We start from the raw sequence: 23,740 nt of genomic DNA on the forward strand, positions 1-23,740 counted from the left end.
CAGTGGATAAATTGAAGTGAAGACCTTATTGGTTATTTAAAGAGGTTGTGAAAAGTATTGCAACAATCTATGACTATGTAACAATGTTATTGATTTTCAAGCAATATAATCCACATATAATCACCAAATATTCAAGCAATTCATGTCTACACAGAATACTCCAGATATAATAAAGCAATTGAATATAATCTAGCAACTCATGGTACTATAAAAACCCCCCAAATTGGCTAACAGACCACGTATTCACAAATGAACCCTAAAACTTCAATTTCAAAATCCCCCAAATCTAATAATCACCCTAAATTATCATTGACCCTATAATTTCGATATGAATAACCTTAATTTTAACAAACCTTATATTTTGTACATTTGCACCCTAATACTTCGAATTTAAATACCCCAAAATTTAACATTAATCCTAATTCGAATTATACAAAACACCCAAATATAGCATTAAATCTAAACTTTCAACATCAAGCACTACCATGAACCTCAAAACTTTGAATAAATAAACCCCTCATTCAGATTAACCCTAAAACTTGGACTTAATTGCTACAACCGAACCCTAAAACTTTGACTTTAAAAACCCCCCAAATTTAACATAACCTAAATTTTAAAAACCCCCCAAATTTAACATAACCTTAATTTAAAAAAACCTCCAAATTTAACATTAACAAAATTTCGTTGTTGAATATCGATTTAAAAGCCCAAATTGTCAATTGAAAGAGAACGAAGATAACTAATTTCATACAAACCTTAAAATTTCGAATAAAACCCTAAATAAATCACGCACAAATAAAAAATTTCAACTGCCTTCAAATTATTATATACAAAAGTTCACAAAAGTTCAAAACAATTATTAATTCAACACACTAACAACATAATGACACTTACTTCTTCCTTTTCGGTTTATTGTAAACCCCGTCGTAGCCCACCCATCGTCGCCAATTTCGAGGATATTGTAGGAGACTAAGGCGAAAGTAAAACCTTAGTCAAAATTTGCTAGTAGAGCCTTAGAGGAATGTTTTCTACTCTATACAGAAAGTAGATAAAGTAGTGAGGACTGAGGATAGAGAATATAGCGACAAATAGAATCAGAAGAACTGAAAATACATAATAACGGGTACATCATTCTTTTACTTTTGTATAACAATACATATGAACAGTGCTTGTACTAGAGCTGAAGAAAAAAAAGGGAAAAAAGTAGACGAAAATAGTTTCTCCGATTAAATCGTCGGAAGAGAAGGCCAAAGAAAAAAGAGAATACAGACAAAGAAAATTAGGAAATTGATAATGAACCATCGGAAAAAGTAAGTTTCAGTTTGTGTGATAAAACGTATAATTAAGGATCAAAGTCTTATATCTGAGAACAAAGTTGCTCATTAGGCTCTTGCGGTCACCGTCGAAATTAGACCTCGGTTAAATTGGTTTAAGGAATCCATTGTATTCTAACAGTAACGACAGTGTCATATAACTTTGTTCATATCATCAACAGGTTTGTTAATGATAAATCTGGTGTTTTGGATGTCAAGTGATTTTCAACAACTGTTATTAATAAAGTAGGGTACTTAATTATATATATTATTAGCGCAATCATTAATGGTTGATATGAGATTTATGACTAGAAAGGATAAATTTCCTATCATGCTGAAGATGGTTGATGTAATTAATAGCACGAAATGGTTTATTTCTATGACAAAAAGCCTAAGATATTGTTTTTAGTGGTGAATAAATTATATTTATTGATATAAATCATTGTATTTTGCTATTAAAATAATTATGAGCATTGTTGAAATAATATCAAACAAATAATATTAAAATTATTTATACATCAACAAATTACGTGAAATTATTTATAAAATAACCAATTACATGTAAATATCAGTTAATTCATATATTACTTAAAATTTACATATTATTATTTTCATATTAAATAATTCAATATTACAAAAATCATTATTTCTTCATTTTATAAATATTTTTTAATTACATATTATTATTTTCATATTAAATAATTCAATATTACAAAAATCATTATTTTTTCATTTTATAAATATTTTTTAAACTATTTTTTTAAGTAAAAAAGTGGGTCAATTGACCCTATTAACTTGAACTTAGTGATGGCGAACCTCGAATAAGAATTGAAATATATTGTTGCTGCATTTAGTACTTAAAATAAAATATAAAATAAAAGGAGAAAGGACCAAGCGTTGGTTGATTGTAACAATTGAATTTTAATATTTTATTTATTTCTACTATCATCGTGAGAGTAAGGGATAATAAAGTATGAGACAATCTCTTAATTTATTCCCAATATATAAGACATAACATTGTCATGAGAGGTATTGTTTGATTCATTTTAACGAATACATTATTAATATTCAATGGTAAATTCTCATTGGTAATCACTAACTAATTTTTTTTTCTCAATGGTAAAGGGTGCAATTTTTAATTATCTGTGGTAATCAAACTTTAATGTGATTAATCAAATGGTAACTTGTGTTTTAAAAAACAACATTAAATCATAAACCATGGTTAAAAAACAATGATTTGACTAATTTACCCTTAAAATTATTTCCCTCCAATTTTTTTGTTCTGATTTCCCTAACCCATTTATAAAATCCCCAATTCTTCCTCGATTATTCACATTCTCAATTTTCTAGGGTTCTTCATTCTCCAGATTTGGGATTATGGCAGAATCGGGTTCAACATCTGTGTCAATGAAGGCTATCACCATGGACGACAAGCTTGAGCGGGTAAAGGTCGTGACTTGCAACTGTTCTCCCCCTAAAATTGTTGTGGTGAAAGTATCTGAAACCATGAAAAACCCACGAAGGTTGTTCTTCAAGTGTAGGGGTTGCAATTATTTTGCGTGGGTGAAGGAAGAAGATGTAGTCAGGGCAGGGGATGAATTTGAGGTTGAAGGAGGTTCATCTGATTCTTTGAAGACAAAAGTAAAGGATTTGGCCAATTTCATGAAAATTGTTGTGAAAATAGCGCTGATATTGTATTTTGTGTTGTTGTTTGTTGTTTCTAAGTAGTAATGTATGCATTCCCTTCCCTTTTAGTTATGCCATGGTTAATGTATGCATTCCCTTTTGGTATGCTTTGGTTAAAGGATGTACTGTAAAAGGCTTTTATGCCATTATGAATAAAATAGTAGCTTCTGAATTTATGAATTTCTTTGCATCCAATACAACAGTATATAATTGAATTGCAAAATGTGAAGCTTACATAAGTTAAAATGAGTTGATTGCATCCAATGTAATAGAACTGCAAAATGTGAAGCTTACATAAGTTAATTGCAACCAATCATCAAATTGTCTACAAAATCATATCAAAGCAAGTTAAGCAACCTTATAACTAGCTGCCATATCCACTAACTACTGTCAAAGATGTGTCTACTAACACCATTTACTTAGACAAAATACATCATAACTTTGAAATATGTCCAAAAACCATCAGAAGTTGCAAATATATCCAAAAAATATATGTTGCCATGTAACTAAGTTAACTAAACAGGCTGAGAGGCAGAGACACCCTTCTTTGTTCTTGGTGATCTTCTTACAGGCTGGGATGTTGAAGCAGTTGTTGTTGGATCAGGCTGGGACAGGGATAACCCCTTTGTCAATGCAGCAGTTGTTGTTGGCTCAGGCAGGGACAAAGACACCCCCTTTGGCTTTGATTTTGGGGAATGTTTCTTGTTCTGCTGCCCTGCATTTGCTGCCATAGATGTCTTCTCTTTCCTAGTAAGACCACCTTGGCATGTTTGAGAGTTATGCCCATAATTATGGCACTTGCTGCACTTAACAGTCTTGGACCTCTTTCCCTTAGCCTGTTCACCTTTCTCCCTTCTTCTATTTCTTGCAGGCCTACCAATACCTCTTTTCATATGAGGTGGGGCTATTTCTAGGTAGTTGTTTTCAGGCCATTGCTCAACATCTGGGATGAATTTGATGGTGTTGGCATAAACCATCTTGTACCTTCTCAAGGAGTACCGTTCACTCACAAACTTCTTAGGATCTTCATGTGCATGTATAATAGCCCTCATTGCATTCTTACATGGCAAACCAGATAGCTGCCACACATTGCAGGTACAAGTCTTGTCATTTAAGTTCACAGGCAACACAGATTTACCATCTAGCACTTCATACTCTCCAGCTCCAGCCTTCAAACATCTACAAGTCCTTGACTCATGATTAACCACTTGTAGTCTTTTGATGATATTTGGACAAATATCATCATTCCAACTCTCACACTGCTCCCTTCTAGTGGCCAGTCTGACCATAGTCAGTCTTCTGATCCCTGCAATAACAGGTTAAGATGGTCAGTGTTATTTCCTAAGTGTGGTAATTCATATACAACATAAGCTATTTATAACAAGCTACCTTCAAATAAAGTAAGAACAGGTCTGCATTTGTTAATTCCCAAAGTAGCATTAAAGCTTTCAACAAAATTTAACTTGTTCACATACATCTCACTTTATATTTGGGTTAAATGCATGTTTAGACCATGTTGATTGGGGTCCCACTTTTTCCAACCATTCTAATGCTAATGTATTAGCCTTTTTCAGAGCTTCCATTGCCTTTTAAAAGTAAAATTAAAGGGTTGCAAGCTCCATCAGCCTTCCAAAAGAGTGAGAACATAAGTAAGCCTGGAAACTTTGCCTTGAAGTTCTTGACAAGATGTTTGCAGCAGTACCTTCTTCCAACTTTTGGCCACAAATCAGTTAGTGCAGCTTGTATACCCTGCATTGCATACAGATCATCAAAGTGTTGTCGGCAAGACATCATTTAGTAAAATTATGAAATACAAAGAGAAGGGAACAGAGTCTACCTTTTGCATATCTGAGATGATACACCATTCATCTCCTTTTCCACTATCCTTTAATGCATTCTTCAAATTCCATATGAAAAACTTCCAAGTATTAGTGTTTTCAGCTTCAACTATTGCCCAGGCAACTGGAAAAAGTTCATTATTTGCATTTAAAGCAACAGCTGCCAGAAGCACTCCACCATAGTTCCCTTTAAGGTGAGTCCCATCTACCCTAATTATGCTTCTACAACCAGCAAATAGCCCATCCAATACAACTTTAAAAGATATGAAAATGCTCTTAAATGCTAATGGGCTTTCTGGATGGGTTGCAGGATTCCAAGCACAGTTTGCTAAGGAATTGGGGTTCAAAGCTTTAATGACATCACAGTACAATGGTCGCAACTTGTAAGACACATCATGCCCTCCATGGATTTCTTCTAAGGCCTTAGCTCTCACTCTGTACAGTGCTGACTGAGCCATTTCTATGCCAAACCTTTTCCATAGCAGCTCATTCAATGACTTAGCAGGTATGTCATTGTTTTCTCTAATGTCTTCCATCAATACCCTTTTATCCCACCTCACATTAACCATGCTATTCCTAGACTCCAATCCTTGGCAGGTGTGTTCAGAGTTCTGAATGCCTTTAATAGCCCAAGTGGTTCCATCTGGCAGAACAACAGCATGCAATCTCCACTGACAGTGTGCATCAGAACATCTAACTGTGTATCTCAGGTTGTTTGCATAGTCCACTACCAATGAAAAGCCACATTGAATACAGTAGTCCCTTACAACATCCCTAAGATGTTGTTTGTCTATGAATAGCTGCCATGGTTTCAACTCAATTCTCCCAAAACCCATATCCTGATACACTTTTCCATTGTTGTAAAGCTTACTAAAGTAATTATCCTCATCCTTCTCACACTCAAAAGCAGGCTAATCAAATAGATCAAAAGTGTCCTCAACCATTGCACCATACTCCTCCTGAGGTATGTCATATTCAGTGTCAACACTCTCATCAGTATTTGACCCCTCATCACTATCATTTGGTTCATATCCTCCATCATCTTCTTCATCATATAAAGACAGGCACTGATTCTCATTCCCATTACTACCAGCACCTAAATTACCAGAACTACTCCTTCTTCTACTCCCAACTACACTCATAGTGTTCACATCACTATCACCACCAGATGCACTAGCACTTATCACAATTCCCTTCCTCTTTGCAGTAGTCTTAGGAAGTTTTCTTCTAAAAATGGTTGCTGCCCTAGAAGACTTAGATGATTCAGAATTCTGTCCTCCACCAAACTCTCCAGTGTTTGCTAAGGGTGCAATCATAGCTTAGGTACAAGGCTAGGATTGCGTTTGTTGGAGACTGATTTGTGGCTGGGGTTCATTAACTGTCATAGGTTCATGGTCTAACTGAGGTTCAAATTCTATGTATTGATCAACTTGCCATGGTGTTGGTGAGATATTAAACCAATCTTCAAGTGCATTACCCCTACCCTACCTATGTCTCTTCCTCTCCCTCTCCGAGTACCCCTCCCTTTCCCAGTCCCCCTACCTCTCCCAGTACCCCTTCCTCTCCCTCCCCCCTACCTCTCCCTCTTCCTCTTATAGGTCCATCCCTCAAAATATCATCCCAAGTATCTTCAATATTAGTGCCCTCAGGTATATAAGCTTCAACTATGGGTTTGGGTATAGACTCTGATGTTTTCAAACTAGAAACATGCCTCTCAAATTCCTCTTCAGAAATAACCTCAGCTTCATTCAAAGTGTTATGTCTCTTTCTAGGGGTCAGTTTAGGTATCTTAGTACTAGGACTTCCTATTTCTTTAACTACTTGTTTATCAATGTCCATGGTTGATTTACCTAAAACAAGTGACCTAGCAGCATACACAACTTCAATATCCTTAAGGCCATCCCCTACCCATACATATATCTCTTTCTTACCAGGTAGGTTAGCAAACATCTTCATCAAATCAGCATCACATTCCAGAGAAACATGCTTCATTTTATACACATATTTAAAAGTCGGGTTTTGGGGTGTTTCTACATTTTTTTTTCCTTAGCCTTCTCCCAATATTCAACTATGAGGTCTATCAAATTGACCTTATCAACATCCTCAACATTCACAGAAACATCTATACCCCTATATTGAAATTGCAACACTACAGTATCACCCATTCTGCAACAAACACACGACCAAACAAAACACAACAACAAACACTATAAGAATCATACCCTAACACACGAAAACAGAGCATAGCATACTTAATTGCAAAAAAAAATTATACATACCTGGCTTCAACTCAAGTCGGATGTTGTAATTTTCTTCAAATACTTGCTAAAAATTTGATCTTTCAATCCCACGCATGTAATATTGCCGTCATCCACCCAGCAAACCCACGAATCTTCTACCCAAAAAACCCCAAATAATCCCCCCAAAAAAACCCCAATTTGTTGGATAAAAACCCTATGAATTAAACAAAAACCCAGAATTTCTAAATCCCTCGTGTTATTTGGTTTGATGTTCTTCGCAAATTCCTCTCCAGATTTTCTCTTGCAAATGAAGAAGATGATCGATCAAAGTTATGCCCATAAATTGATTAGACACAGTTGGTTGGAGTAAAATAAATAGGGGCAAATTTGTCTTTTCACATCTCAGGATCTAAACCATGGTTAAACACTTAAACAATAGTTACCATTTGATTAATCAGATTAATGTTTGATTACCACATATAATTAAAAGTTGCACCCTTTACCATTGAGAAAAAAAATTACTTAGTGATTACTAGTGAGAATTTCCCATATTCAATTAATATAATTTTTACAAGTATGGTCAAATAAGTGAATTGTCAAATGTTTAAAGTCAAAACATAACCAATACAAAGGAACAGAGACACTAAGTTTAATAATTTATATACGTTTGAAAATGAAAATAAAACCATTTATGACGAATCTTGAAAACCGCGAGATGTCAAATGGGGCAAAATTTTGGGAACGAAGGGTGTACAACACTACCTCCGTTTTGTAATAAACGCAACTTTAACTTTTGCACTATTCATATGCTTACTATCATCTACTTTTTTTTAATGCAAAATTTGATTACATTTATTGGAGGGTGTTAAGTACCGACAATAATTTTTATCATAACCGCCAACATTTAGGTGAATGGACACCATGCCCTTACTATACCCCCCGACTATTTTTTTTCCTCTTTTACTCGTATTTTTCTCTCTCTCGTCACCCATAAGGGTCAGAAACTCTCAACCACCATCAGCCACAAAAGCGGTTGTACACCAGATGTAAAGGGGAAGCAACGACTGTACGTCAGAGGTGGAAGGCAGCGACGACGGGAGGTGATGAACTAGCAAGTGCAAAAATTTATGTATATATTCAGTTGAAAACAATTAAAGTAGCAAGTGCAAAAATTTATGTATCCAGTTGAAAACAATTGCCGTAGCAACTAGCAGGTGAACAAATTTAAATAACATTACCCTAAATATTTAAGGAAAAATTTAAATACAACCTTTGGCTCATTCTTTATTAATAATACAACCTTTTTGATTATTTTGTAATAATACAATCTTTAGGGGGTGTTCATTTTAAACAAGAAAAAATCGAATTTTCGGTGAGTTTTAAGGTGGGAGAAGGGGAGGGTATATTCCCCCTTTCCCCATCCCCATCCCCACCACCAAAAACTCATCCTCTCCTCTTTTCCTAACTTCAAAATCCACTGAAAATTCAATTTTGTCTTGTTTAAATGAAAACCTATTTAAGGTTACATTATTACAAAATAATCCAAAGGCTGTATTATTAAAAAAAAATAACCGACCAAAGTTTATATTATTTTTGGAAAATTTTCCAATATTTAAACAACATTACATTGTGCATCTGTGTTCAACCATACGTCGGAGGTGGAAAGGCAACAACGACAACAACCGGAGGCAACCACTGACATGCAAAATCGATTACACAGTACACTATAATAACCGGTTTTTGGACGCCAGTTATTGTGGCCAACTGGCGTGAAAATCTAGTCACTCGAGATGGTGGCTGGTTTTGGACGCCGATTATCGTCCCAAGTGACCAGTTTTGCGCGTCGATTATGCCGGTCGTTGAAACAATAAAAAGTTTCCACCCTCTTGCCGACGAGGGAAGGTGGAGGGGTTGTTTTTCCGATGATTGTTGACTGTTGTTGGTGGTTTCGACAACACAAACAAAAATCTAGTACCTCTTGGTGGTTGTGGGCGGTGATGGTGGGTGGTGGTGGTCGTGGTCGCGTGGGTGGTGGTTGCTTTTGTGGTGGTTGACGGTTGAGTTTGAGGTTTGATGGATTTAGGAGAGAGAGCAAAGTAGGGATTAGTAAGGGTAATTTTGTTTCTTCATCACTTATGTTAGTGATTTGATTAAAAAAATGGTGGTATTTTAGCAATACACTATTTGTTGTAACTATATTAAAAACATATGTTGTCATGTAACATATTTTTTAGTTTTTATGTATAAATTAAGCATTTATACTTTTTAATAATATGTAATTATAAATACTAATAGTCAAAGTTGTACATAAATAATCAAAATATTATGATTATTATGAAATAAAAATGAGTAAGTATTGATTAAAGTTTTGAAGGATGCATAAAATCAAATTTCATTTACATCATTGTCCTTTATGAATTGTGAGTATCCTTTATGAGTTGTGAGTATGTGATCCTCTTAAGTCTTAACAACTTAAGTACAATACAACATTACCCTCAAAAAACGTTACTCTCGTTGAGTAAACTCTATTAGCAGCTTATAACACTTGTTTGCCGGCCTCTTTTTCTCAGCAGTGACTGAGATTACTCTTTAGGATTTAAAAATTTTCCCAAATTTTTATAATCAACCCTTTTAATCAAAATTCAAATTCAATTCCCAGGTTCCCAATTTTTCTTGTATAAACATTTGGCAAAAGAGAAGAGGAGAAAAAAAAAAACCCAGAAAAATTACAGAAAAATGAGATGGGAGAAATGGAAGCAGAGCGCAGCAATGGAGAAGGGAGGTGGGCCCGGAAAAAGGTGGGGACACACCTGCAACGCCATTAGAGGAGGAAAGCTTTTGTATGTGTTTGGTGGTTATGGCCAGAACAATTCTCAGACTAACCAAGTTCATGTTTTTGACACTGGTGGGTGGGTCTTTCTCTCTCCTCTTTTTTCAATTATTTTTTGAATTTTTGTTTCAATTTTGTTCTGGGAATTCTTTTTATGCTTGTAATTTTTCTGGGTATTTGTTTAAATTTAAATTCCTAACGTGGGTATTTGTTATTTTATGTAATTAATTGGAATTATGTTGTTCATAGTTAATTGTAATGTACTAATGTGTTTTTTGTGGAATTGTGGTGGCTAAGTTGTTACTTTTTATGTTTCTTGCTCAATTTTGCTGCATTGGTTATGCTTGTTTATATCGTCTACCAAACGGGCCGTTAGGTTATGATTTTGAAATACCTATTTTGAGGGAATGTAATACTACTAGATAAATTCAATTGTTTATTCTTGTTGGCTGGAATTGTGTTTGGAAGTAAGTGCATGTTAATTATTGCTGGTTCCAAGCCTTATTTTCGGGTTGAAAAAAAACAAACGCTTTGCAATACGCCAATACACGATTTAACCATATGTTGCTTTGTACATTTGCCTTTTTCTTACCATACCCTAGATGGGAGCTTGTAGGCATTGGAGTAACAGTATGGTGTTGGAGCAAATTTTCTTACCATATCCTTGATTAGTAATGGCTCATTGGGGGTGAATTTCGGGTAATCAGCTCAAATCTAAGGTGAAGGTCGTTGTAGCTGAGTACTTGCATTGCCAAACTTATTTATGCTCCAAAATCTTAAGTGAGTGCTGAAGCAGATATACTTTGGTATCTCAAAGTCAAAATGTACAGTTTGATTAGTGTGTGTATTTCTAATCTCATCCTGTTTTAGGTGGCATTGATAATATCATGATATTTTCATACGAGTAACGTCTAACATGTATGGATTCAAGTGTATTCAACCTAGCTCCAACATCTCTATATTCTTTCATTATTTCTTTTCATGTTTTTCTTTTTCATTTTTTTTTTATTCTTCATATTTATAAACTTTCCCTTATGTTCTTCTTGAGGTTTCTTCATCATCTCATTTGTGCTGTTGGTTTGTAGATACTCAAATGTGGAGTGAGCCAGCCATTAAGGGAACTCCGCCATCTCCTAGGGACAGTCATACTTGTACAACAGTTGGAGACAATCTGTTCGTGTTTGGTGGGACAGATGGGATGAACCCCCTTGGAGACTTATATATACTAGACACTTGTAAGTTCAAGTGAAAATTATATTTGTCTTTGTTTCTTTTGAAATTTCATGTATTCGATGGAAACAATAAAATAGGATATAAAATTTTTAGATAGCTAAATTGAATCAAGTACATGCTAGTTATGTTTGATGTAATGCTCTTAAGGATATTACTTTCCCTGACTCTTGTATCCAAAATCTACTGGCCTGGAGAGTAGCTAATTGATATGGTCAAACACTCAAGGAATAACTATTGTGATTTTTCAAATGGCTCTTTCATAACTTTAAAATATTGGCAAACTTTTACATGTGAAACTTATATAGTTTCCACATAAAGACAGTATTATGATGATTTGTGTATCTCTACGTATCCCAGTAGTTTTATGCTTATCAGCAATTTAGAGAAGAGGGACTAACATCTTGTATGAATTTGTTATTGGATGCACGGGTTCATTATATTTATATATGCATGAATTTTCTGATTGGACTCTGTTAACAGAAGGGAATTTGTATAACCAATTTATGGGTTATGTGATGTATCCTTGTTTGCTCATCTTGCATCATAGGTTTATGCATGAGGCTTTCAATTGTCTCGCTCCTAAGTCTTAACCAGTATCAAATTTCTTATTGAGAAATACTACCTACTTCCAGAGGTTTATTTATTTATTCATATAATTTTTGTTTTGGGCTGTGTGACTATTGTGTCAAGGTATTGGCACTTGATGTTTCTTTGCTAATGTGGTCCATACATTTGCAGCATCAAATACATGGATTTCTCCACATGTAAGGGGCGATGGACCACAGGCAAGAGAAGGCCATTGTGCAGCCCTTGTTGGAGAACAACTTTTCATTTTTGGTGGATGTGGCAAATCTGTGAACCATCATACTGAAGTGTATTATAATGATCTTCATATATTGAATACAAGTAAGCCCTTTGCTTCTAATTTCTCAAGTGAAGTCTCCCTCAATAAGTCAATAGTAAGTTTAGTAACATCTTGCAATGACTTAAAAAAAATAATAGTTAAAAAAAAAAAAGCAAAAAAAACAGAGATAGTATCTATAGGCTATGTTATTCATACTCTTTATTTCACCTCAAGTACCCGTGTCGGACTTTCAACACTTGGACACTTCACTTTTAGTTCAAAATCAAGGATTTTTTTCATGGACATGGGTACCAAGTAACGTACTCTATAGGCTACTACAATGTTCTGTTAGGCTGGAAAGTGACAACTGAATGAAGAAATGATATTAATTACCTTTCCTTCTAATTGCAGAGAACTTTGTATGGCAATTTGCTACAACATCTGGCAAGCCACCGGCTGCACGAGATAGCCATTCATGCTCATCTTGGAAGAACAATATCGTTGTTATTGGCGGTGAAGATGAGCATGATTATTATTTATGCGATGTTCACATCCTTGATACAGGTTGAATTCTTTTCCTGAATTACTTGAGGTTACAGTGTTACACAATAGTTCAATATAGTGAACCAATTATTCTTAATGACTGGCGACTGGATTATTCGATACAGCAGAAGTTTATGCTAGTGTCATTTTACCTTTCTCTACAAAAATGAGAAGAAATAGAATACACCATGCTGCATGATTAAGAACCATGGCGGTTTATTTTGGCAGCTAGCCAGTCTAGTAGAAACAAAGTATTATAGGTTATTAAAATTAGTTTGTTACTGTGGACAAACATTTCTTTTCTTATTATTTTGGGCCTTCTTTGTTTCCTATGCATATGTTCATGTTAGAAAGGAGGGAGAAAGTAGTCTTACACTGGTGGTTATTTGTTGAAACAGATACTCTTGCTTGGAGAGAGTTGAATACTTCTGGCCAATTGTTGCCTCCCCGTGCTGGGCACTCAACTGTGGCCTTTGGCAAGCACATATTTGTATTTGGGGGATTCACTGATGCTCAGAACCTGTACGATGATCTTTATATGCTTGACATTGGTAAGAATATTTTGTTCTTTTGTCCCTCTCAATCACTGTACTGTTGTCACTCTTTTTAATAAGCTAGCTCACATTCACATCATTTTCACAATTTGGCTGTTCATGTCATCTTATTCTCTGAGGGAGCTGTTGATCTTATCAGCTGCACCACTTTCTTATCCACTGTAATCCCTACTGCCTAGAGTTCATGAAAAACTGCTACTTTTCCTTTCTCTATTGTTTTTTTATCCCTTATACAGTATTATCACTGTTTTATGTAATAATGCTTTCTTTTTATGGTAATTGTGTGCTCAACTCATTGCTCTTTTAAATTTTTTCCAGATACTGGTATTTGGACCAAAATTATGCCCAGTGGTGATGGACCTTCGGCTAGATTCTCCATGGCTGGTGACTGTTTGGATCCATCAAAAGTTGGTGTTTTGGTGTTCATAGGTGGTTGCAATAAAAATCTGGAGGCTCTGGATGATATGTACTTCTTCCACACAGGTCTTTACATTTCTACTCTTTACTTAAATATGTACGCGTCGTTATATGCTATTACAATACTCAGTTAATGGTAATTTGAACTTTCACCAATTAATTTGTATATGGCAGCATGGAGCTGATTGCATTTATTTTTTGATACTAGAACTTTTTAGGGATGATGGAAGAGATGAGCGAAGGTCAGAAAAATTGTCTCTCAGAAAACAACTGAAGATGAAGTGTCAACAACAATACGTTGCTTCTTCGGAGAACGATAAGGCTATAGTCGCATATGAGGCAGCCGATCTTAGCTCACCAATTTCTGTGCCATATGGTAGCCAACAAAGTAAGACAACATATATCCAGTATTTTATTATATGTATCTAGTTACACGTAACAATATATGCCACCATTCTCTGTGCCATACAGCAATCAACAAGATAGAAATATGTGATATCATTGCTTATTTAAGCATATTTCTCAAATTTCATGAACTTAATCTTCATGCTTGTGCTCTAGTCGTGCAATGCTCATATAGCTGATAACTGCGATATGATGATATTAGCCAACTTAAATCGATATATAAAAGTATTCCATCCATAAAAACCTTGCTAGTTTAATATTGATGCATAGGAGTTGGAGTATATCATGTTTATCATAGGATAAACACAGTCAAAATGGATGAAGCCCATTAGCATCAATTCCTTCAATCTTTTATACGTAGTATATGCTCGTGAAAGGATCCACATGAATTAGGGTTCATCTGTAGTACTGTGACATGTTCACATTTAATGGATAACTAGGTTCTTGATTTCAGATCTTTCTGCTCTCTCCCCACCCCCTTCCTTAAACTCTGAATGAGTGTAGGCCTCCACTCAGCGACCTGTCACAGACAAAGGGCTGAGCTGAAAGCAGCAAGACCTTCATTGAGTGACATTTTCTTTTTTCTTTTCTTTTCTTTACTCTTTTTTTTTTTTTTTTTTTTTTTTTTTAATTAAAACCCCTGGCATGGTGTCTGGTAACAATATAGTTGTCTAGGATTACAGTGGCTTTGTTAGGGTAGATTTTGAAACCAATGAATGTGATTGAGATTGTATATTTTTATTGAAGTCTAAGGGGGTGATGAGCATCACAGAAGTAGGATCATAGTTCCTGGGGCTGTCTCCATATTTGTCACTGGAGCAGCATTGGGTCTATATCAACAGCTGGCCTTTCTTTCTTTCTTTTTTTTTTTTTTTTTCTTTCTGAGCCACCTTAAAGCCCAGACCTTTTGTAGAGGCTCCCATACATGATAAGATCAATAGTTAATGCAATAAGTGCTGAATTTTAGTTTCATACGGATCGGAAATGACATTATGTGATGTGACATGTCATTTATATGGTGTATAATTATCTCAAATCTTATAATATGTGACCCCGGAGACAGAATAGGTGAGCTTGAACACTCATAATGTCCAATGGTGTGGATTAGTTTTTCCCCCTATATTTCAATTCACTTAAATTTCTAATTGCTTACTATCACTGTACTACTTATGACTTCAAATCTTCTGTTGTCATAGTTTGCTGATGTTATGATGTACCATTTTCCTGCATATTACCTGATGATTCCACGAAGATTTTCTTTTTCTTTTGTTAATGCAGACATGTATTCTTGATTTACAGACAATGAGCTATTGTGCAGGTCAGCAGTATTTCCATCTAAATATGTACCGACCCCCAATAGGGAAGAGAACATTTCAAGCCAAAGTTACTAAAAATTTTGCTAGTGGATATTCTATTGAAACCATTATTGACGGAAAACCATTGCGTGGAGTTCTTTTTTCAACTTCCGTTGAAGCTAACCTTAGCTTGCATGGGTGAGGCTCTAGGAGTTTTTTTTTTTTTTTCTTGTATTACTTCTTTATCTTAAAGTTTTTTTTTTTTTTTTTAAAAATTTAATTTATTTTTTATTTTTAATATCTACTCATGGTGATTACTGTTCAGGAAAAAGGACTCTGAAAATGTCAAGTCCAAGGTAAATGAAAAACAGGGTCCTATTACAATATCTCCAACTATTCAGGAGTCTATAGAACCTACCAATGCATCGGTTTCTAAAATTGCAGAGCATTCAGATTTGAGCCAGTCACAGGAGGTTAGTTTATATGTTGCCATCAGAAAACTGAAAGCTTGATCACTACCCTACCCTATTTTAGATTAATTATGCATCTAATTAAATGTGCTGTATGTTTTCTGCTTTACCTCATCCTTCAGTCGCATATGTCACTCTCTCATACACTTTACACATATTGTTCTATTGAGTCTGAAAACATCCTTGTGTGGTTTTGCCTTGTCCTTAATGATTCTTTCACCTGTTTAAAAGGCATGCTAATTAGAGTTTTCCTCACTATGAGATGGGCAATCAACGAGAGTTGTATGACTGTATGAGACAGGCACTGCTGCAATACCAGATTGTAAAGCTTCAAAATTAGCAACAGGTGTTAGGAAACAAATGTATAAATTGAGAAGTGTGCCTCTTACATTTTAAAGCACTTAAAGAGTCCAGAGCTCAGATGAATAACTCTCACAGTTCATTTGCACTCACTTGATTAATTAATGGGAAATTCTCAATGGTAGCCTTGTATTTTTGCTTTTTTTAAATGGTAGCCAACTTTTTTTTCGATTATCATTGGTAGCCCTCAACTTTTTAAAAGTTACAACCGTAACCTTATTTAAGTTTTTCCGTTAACTTTCAGTTAAATTTAACCTTATAATAAACCAAGGTTAACTTTTAAACAAAATAATAATAAATAAAATAAAACCACCCCTCTCCACCTGCCCAGCCACCCCCCAACCCTTGCCTGCCATTTTCACACTTCTCTTCTCATACCTTCCCCTTTCTCTCTCCTCTGATGGCTGAAAACCTATTTGCTTAAGAAAATGAATAACCCTTTTCAACCAAATTGAAATCAATAACCAGCTTTGTCCGACTAATTCTCTGCCGAGGGCGCCAACTAGCGAGTGTAGTGAAAGTAGAGAGAGATTGGTGGTTGGAGAAACCCATATTTTTCAACCAAGAAATTCGCAAATGAAGATGATGAAGAAGAAGTATTACCTCCCTTTGACAAAGAAGAGAAATGCATCGAAAGGTAGGCAGGAAGTAGTAGTTGCAGAGGCGTCGGAAGCCATTGGAGCTAAACCCAAATTTCATAATTTCTAACTTAACTTCAAAATGAAATTATTTTGAATGCTTAATAATATAGTGAATACTCATGGATGTTGGGGAAAATTGCTGATGGGTGGGGGTTGGCTGGGCGCCGGATGGACAAGGGTTAGCTGGGTTCCGGTAGAAGAGGGGGGTGGGGGGCAGGGCCGGGGAGGTTATCTAGACTGAGCTGGGTTGGGCAAGTGCTTAGTGGGGAGGGGTGGTTTTATTTTTGATATTTGTTTTTGATTATTATTATTTTTAAAGTTAACCTTGGTTGTAATAAGATTAGATTTAACAGATATTTGACGGAAAAACATAATTAAGGTTATGTTTGCAATTTTTTAAAAGTTGAAGTCTACCATTGGGAATTCAAAAAAAACTTGACTACCATTGAGAAAAAGCCAAAACATGAGGCTACCATTGAGAATTTCCCTTAATTAATAACCGTTATGCTCATAGATTTTACCCATGTCAGAGAATATGATCTGTAGCTTAACGGGCTATCCTGCTTTACTACCTGCTCGGCTGCCCTTATTATAATACTCTTGAGGAATAAGAGGCTCATTTGGCAAATCAATTAGTTTATCACGCATTCATGCCTATCCATTCATATTGCACTTTGGACTTAAAATAATTTTGTAATCAATTCACAATTTGCAACAATTTAAATACTTGGCTTATTACCATGCTTTCATTAATCATTTGAGTTACAGGTGTCTAGATAACTGTTATGTGTTTTTGACCTGTGCTGTTCTGCTTGAATGATTATTCAGGTAGAAATTAGAGAGTCGAAAACATTAGAAGCGAATGTTGAAGTCAAGAAATCAGATGGAGCTGCAGCCCCATCAGATTCAGCTCTCTTGGATAATCCATCTTCAATGCCTGAGGGCTCTGTTGTGCTACCTACTAGCCAAGGTAAGCTTGTTTTCCAAGTTTTTGTAAGAAAAGTTTCATGTATGCAGAACGAGTCTTGATGAAGAGAATTCTTGAGTGGCTGTTCTAGAAGAGCTTTAATTTCTAATGCTTACCCTGTTATCACCGATTTTCCAGGCTTAGTTTCTAAATTGATAATTCTTAAAATCTTTTTCTTTTTGGGAGTGGACAATTTATTTCAAAGGGATAGCAAACATCAGTAATTAGTTAATCCCCACTGGCCATATAATACGATGCAACTAGCGTCACGGATCAGCAGATGAAGTAGAATTTGGTATTGCCTTTTGAAACCTTGGAAGCAGATTTTTTTTACCAGAGCTTGCATACGGATTAATTTTTTTTTTTTTTTCAAACCTTGGAAGGATATTCGGACTCTGATTTGCTTCTCCCACTTTGCCTTTATTCCTATAGAGTAAATAATGATTTCAAAGCATTCATAGCATCCCATTTCACAGATGTTCAACTGATGCCCAATCAATGTTGCATATCAACAATATTGATTCTAGCCCAGTTAAATGCTTCTAGTCATGATGGATTGTTCTTTTTCTTTATTTTTAAGTTTTTTGGAAAGAAATCGCTCAAGTTGTGGTGGACTGGTGTTTTTTATAATTCAAATATCAGTGTTCTCTATTATGTATCTTGGATTGACACTAGTGAAAGACTTTTTCCCTGATAGTGTGTCTTCTATTTTGTTTATGGCTATAGCAGAGGGCCAGATAGAGTTTGCTGAGACAACATGAAGCTAGACTAAAAGCTTTTAAAACTAGTTTTGACATTGGGCGGAAACCATTTTTTGCGGTTAGTATTTGGGCAGTTATCGAGCTTGAAGACTGCTAAACTAGACTAGAAGCGCTCCAGCAATGGCAGTTTTTTGCACATGCAAAAATTTCTTCTGGGGTCGAATTTTTTATTTGTGTCGAAGAGGTACATATATTACCAGCTAATTGTACATCCATCATAGCTTGAAGGTGATCGTAGACAGCTGACAGATGACAACTGCCACAAATTGATTGTAACTTCTTCACATTAGTATCATTTTAGAAGACAATATTACATGCATAGTACTAGAATATGCAAATTCAAGTGACATTAAATTGTAAAGTGATTCTTGAATGAGTATTTTACCTTGACAATCAAGGGCTAGTTGTGGCAGTTAGTTTGAATAGAGGTGCATCATTCTGTCATGATGTGTTTACTTGTTTGTTTGTGTCATTCTTGATTACCAAATTTCTGTTAAACTAACTCGACTAAGAGTGTATTTGTTCAGCAGTGATTTGTCTAGTCTTATGAAATGCTCTGCATTTGACAATCATGAGAAATACAACGTAAGTTTAAAGATGTACTCCGTACTTCATAAGAGGCTATTTGCTAAAATACCTATACGTATTCACCTCTATTCACTAGCATCATCCATGGAGGTTAGACTGTAGAGCATCTACATTGGTTGGAAACTTGGAAATTTAGCTCTCCATTTGACAAAAAGTAAAAGTGGGGATCTTCCCAACATTGGTCCAAACACCCCATCCATCACTTTAATTTGGGGAGGTTAATAATATTGAAACCCTCCCAATATGAAAGAGTGGGGTCCTTTTTGAGCGCAACTAGGCGTATAGCTCCTATATGTTTAGAATGCATATAACCATATAGGAGGGTTAATTGGTAAATTCATTTAGTTTTTGAGATTTTTTATTTGCTATAGTGGTATGTTTAATATACCATTATACTTGCAGTGGAATTTTTAATGTACTATTAGAGTATAAGCTATTTTAGTAGTACTATTTATAGCTATTTTAGGTAACAGTGGTACAAACACTGGGAAAAAAAAAAAATTCACCACTCTTTTGTCGTATAGCTGCTATTTAATTGATATATAAATAGCAGCTATGCGCCAATACTTAACCGTCTTTTTTTTTTTTGTCTACCACCATCATCAAGCAAGGTCATTTTCCTTTTTTTTTTTTTTTTTTTTTCCTTTTGCCTTGTGGGATATTTTAAAGTAGGAGAGAGAAAAGGCGGTGGGATATGGAAAAACATAAGAGAGAAAGTAAATGGGGAGGTTAATGATAGTAGGTATGAAAATGTAAAATGGAAAGGGAAAGGTATGTAAAGAAGTTAGTGGGAAGTGATGTGGACTAATGAGGTGAGGAGAGAGAAATTATAGGGAGCCTAATGAATGTGGATGCTCTTATATATTCAAAATTATACTTGACCAAATAGACATAAATTTAAAGGAAAATTTGTTCCCAAAAAGCTTTTAAAGTAATTTTTTTTGTTCAGGCAAATCTTTTTTAAAAAAAAATTGGCTAGGAAAAACCTGTTTTAATTTTTTTTGTTCTGGACTTTTCGACGTTGACTCTAGGCGTTGACCACCCTTGCTTTTTCCCACATGTGCATGTCACATTCCTCCTATTTTTCTAAGCACACCCCCTTTTCCTAATTCCACTCTATTTTAGCTAATGATAGTATACATGATTATTAGGTCAAGTGAATCAATGAACTTGTATGACTTTAACAAAACATCAAATACCTACTAACAATATTGACAGCTTATTGCTAGAACTAGCTTTTGAGCCCTACCTATGCACGGACTACGCATAAGTTATTAGTTATGTATACTTAAAACTTTACAAATTACTTGAATAACTTGATTTCATTGAGTCTTAACAATTATAATATTTTACAAACTGTTTAGGTTCTAATGCTTTATTATTGTAATTAATGCTTCTTTTGTTCTTAAGAGCTTTTGATATAACTAACTTTTTTTTATTATATTGTTTTTGGGTTTGAAAAATAAAAGTACTAATGGTTTAGTTTGGAAGAATCCGCATAATATGATTTATAGAAAAAGAATGTGAAAAGAGTCGACATAGCTTGTGTGTTCATTTGCTGACTAATTGTCGGTGATCCCTTATAATTGTTGTATGTTTGCAAGTTTCAAAAGCCTAGCAAAATAATAGCAAGATCAATCTTTTAACAAATAATTAGCAAAACAATACTTGTAAAAAAAATGGCTTAATTATTATGAAATCAAATTCTTTAATTACAGTGTAGTTACTCAATAATTTTTTTTTTTTATCAAAAAGCTAAATACCAAACCCTATGACATGCAAGGAATGTCATATATACTATGGAACATATTTCATTTTCTTGAATGAAAAATCAATTCTTCCTTCTTTGTAACCTCAATTTACATTTTTTTTAAAAAATATCTCTCTCTCTCTCTCTCTCTCAAAAAACTTTATTGAAAGTTTGTATTTATATTATGAGATTAATAGGGGGAAGATAAGGGGCAAAATAATTGAATGCAAATGTGACTAATTCAATTGAAAGATGGAGGGAGAAGAGGAGAAAGTTAAGAAATTCAATTTGTTGAATTAAATTAGAAGTTGCAAAATATAAATACGAGTAGTTGTTAAGAAATCCAATGAAAAGATTAATTGGACTCATGGAAAAAGAATGGAAAAGGTTAAAAGGAAAGGAAGACATGTGGAAATTTGGTTTGTGATTTTAAATACTAATACTAATACTAACTAACTAATAAAGCATAGATAGATTATATTAATCGGATTAAAAGAAATAAGGTTTGGATTATTGTCAATTTTTCATGTTAAATTAACTTTTAACACATACTCTAGAAGTTAGGGGTTTTGGATTTAAGCTACATATATATAAGCATTTAATATACTTATTTTCACGAATAAATCGGTGTAGTAAGTGTTAATTATTCAATGTCTATTGTTTTCACTTTTAGTTTCTTTCCTTAATTTAAAAATAATATCTTTTTCACCTGAACTTAACTTATTAGCCTAGAGTTAATTATTCAATATCTTTTAGTTTATAGGTACTACGCAGCGGAAATAATCATGAATCATATTCATACAGCACCTAACCAAGGATCTCATGCATAACACATAAAGAGTAAGAATAATACCTTTGAAGCGTGATTCCACCGGTGATCGAGCAAGAACTAGGGAGATAAAGAACCTCAAGTGTGATTCCTCTACTTGGTCCACGGGCACGGATTAAGACCTCCACTAATGCTAGTTAGTCGCGAGAGAACTCTTCAATCGACCTTCTACAGAGATGAACGAACAACGAACTAGCCAAGGACCACCGCGCAACACCACGAGGACCACTAGGGTGGCCGGCCGTGGGTGAGAGGGGAGAGAGAGGGTCGTGTGTTTGAGAGGAGAGAGGACTTTGGATGACGGTTGCTTAGATTCACAATTCACTGTATGTTAATTGTGACTTAATTAATCAACCCTAGGCATGACTATTATTTATAGATCATATCTCTAAATAATAGTCCAAGTCAAAGCCCAATTCCTAATCCCACTCAAACTACACTTAGCCCAATAATACTTATGACTAATTAAATGTTCATGAGGCCCATTAATGGGCCTCTAACTTGCTTAACCCATTACCCTTGTGTGTGACCTTATAGGATCCATTCTAAAGGGCTTTGGACTATTTAACTAGCCCAAAGATCATCTCTCATAGTCTAGCAACAGAGGATGACGCCCCAATAGAATAAACTTATTATCTCCATAATAGTGATCCTTGATATATCTAGTAATTGCACTTATCGAAGACACAATTCCTTCAGGTAGCCCGATCAACAGGTTAAGTGTGACACTTGTCACTATTTGATTAGTTAGACTTTTTTAAAATTTTTTTTTTACAATTTAATTATTTAAAAAAAAAGAAAAGAAATTTTGACATTTGCTACTAGGAAAAACGCCTCGATTCACATTTGCTACTGTTTTAAATTTTCTTTTTTTTTAAAATTTTGCTACCACCTAAATCAGAGTTTGTTAGAAATTACTACCCAATGCCTTACACCGTAACAATTTCCTTTAGTGGGGCCGAACCGCTGTCCAGCCACCCCCTCCCTTTCCCCCACCCATGAAGCCAATCCCCCTGCCTTCCCCCCACCACGAAGCCAACCCCCCCTTTATTTCCCCCACCCACCGAAGCCAACCCCCACCAAATTCATCCCCATCCCCGTTCCCTCCATCGGAATCGAACCCCTCCCCTTCTCCTACCCTTTTCGGCCACCCCTAACCCTAAACCACCACCCCAAAAAACACCATGAGCGAAACCCTAAAAATCATTAAGGGTGGTTTAGGGTTAGGGGTGTCAGTTATAGGGTGGGGGAAGGGGAAGGGGGTCGCTTTCGATGGGGGTAACGGGGAGGGGGGCTTATTTCGGTGGGGGGTTGGCTTCGTGGGTGGTGGGGTTTGGCTTCGTGGGTGGGGAGGAGGGGGGTTGGCTTCGTGGGTGGGAAAAGGGAGGGGGCGAAGTCACCGACATTGGCCAAATCTTTTGGCCGGCCGCAAGCAGGAGGGAGGGGGAGGGGTGGCAGTTGAGGGGAGGGGGTGGCTGGTTTTTTTTTTTTTTTTTTTTTTTTTTTTCTTTTTTTTAAATTTTTTTTTTTTAAATAAACTTAATCGTTAAGTGGTAGTAATTTCTAACAAAATATGATTTAGGTAGTAGCAAAGTAATTTTTTTCTTTTAAAACGGTAGCAAATGTGAATTAAGGTGTTTTTCCTGGTAGCAAATGTCAAAATTTCCTTAAAAAAATTAATTTTAATTTACGTAACTTATTAACTATTTAAGACGGATACCATTAAAGGTGGTATTATATTATGATACTTCGTAATGAAAAAGTCATCTTATTTATAAAAGAGCGGTCAAATATCGTATTATTATTGATTAATCAAATTTGAGATGGAATTCATATTACCTAATTGGATTAGGCCGTGATGAAAAAAGGTCATCTTATTTATAAAAGACCGACCAAATATCGTATTATCATTGATCAATTGAATTATAGATCGAATTCATATTACCTAATTAGATTAGATTGAATGGAAGTCGCTGGCACGTCAGATTGAAGTGGACTTACAATCCAAAAACGAATATAAATTCGGACTCGATCACTCAAATCCAAACCGAAAATCGAACTCTCAATCTCTCACCCTTACCTTGTCATACTCAAACCTTAGTGTGAAGAGTAAAAAAAACAAAATTTAAAAAAATTAAAAAAAAATTATCAATTGCAATTTCTTTGAACTAAAAAA

At 35.1% G+C, this 23,740-nt stretch overlaps 1 protein-coding gene across 3 annotated transcripts; it reads left to right on the forward strand.

The window, feature by feature from the left end:
• The first annotated feature begins 9,580 nt into the window (after positions 1–9,580).
• On the forward strand, positions 9,581–18,927 carry LOC145588181 (uncharacterized). 3 transcript variants are annotated; one of them, XM_081644843.1, is made up of 11 exons: positions 9,581–9,986; positions 10,993–11,142; positions 11,879–12,046; positions 12,396–12,548; positions 12,926–13,078; positions 13,400–13,564; positions 13,707–13,886; positions 15,222–15,396; positions 15,524–15,671; positions 17,498–17,639; positions 18,363–18,927. In XM_081644843.1, exons 1-11 carry the CDS (start codon positions 9,920–9,922, stop codon positions 18,395–18,397), a joined length of 1,536 nt encoding a protein of 511 aa, XP_081500969.1. In that variant the 5' UTR covers positions 9,581–9,919; the 3' UTR covers positions 18,398–18,927. The 3 variants fall into 3 exon arrangements, with proteins under 3 accessions (XP_081500969.1, XP_081500956.1, XP_081500963.1); XM_081644830.1 differs by having other exon boundaries at positions 9,581–9,982; XM_081644837.1 differs by having other exon boundaries at positions 9,581–9,982; positions 18,366–18,927.
• The last annotated feature ends 4,813 nt before the right edge of the window (positions 18,928–23,740 follow it).

The sequence above is a fragment of the Chenopodium album genome, chromosome 2 (assembly GCF_948465745.1).
Source record: "Chenopodium album chromosome 2, dcCheAlbu1.1, whole genome shotgun sequence".
NCBI lineage: Eukaryota > Viridiplantae > Streptophyta > Magnoliopsida > Caryophyllales > Amaranthaceae > Chenopodium > Chenopodium album.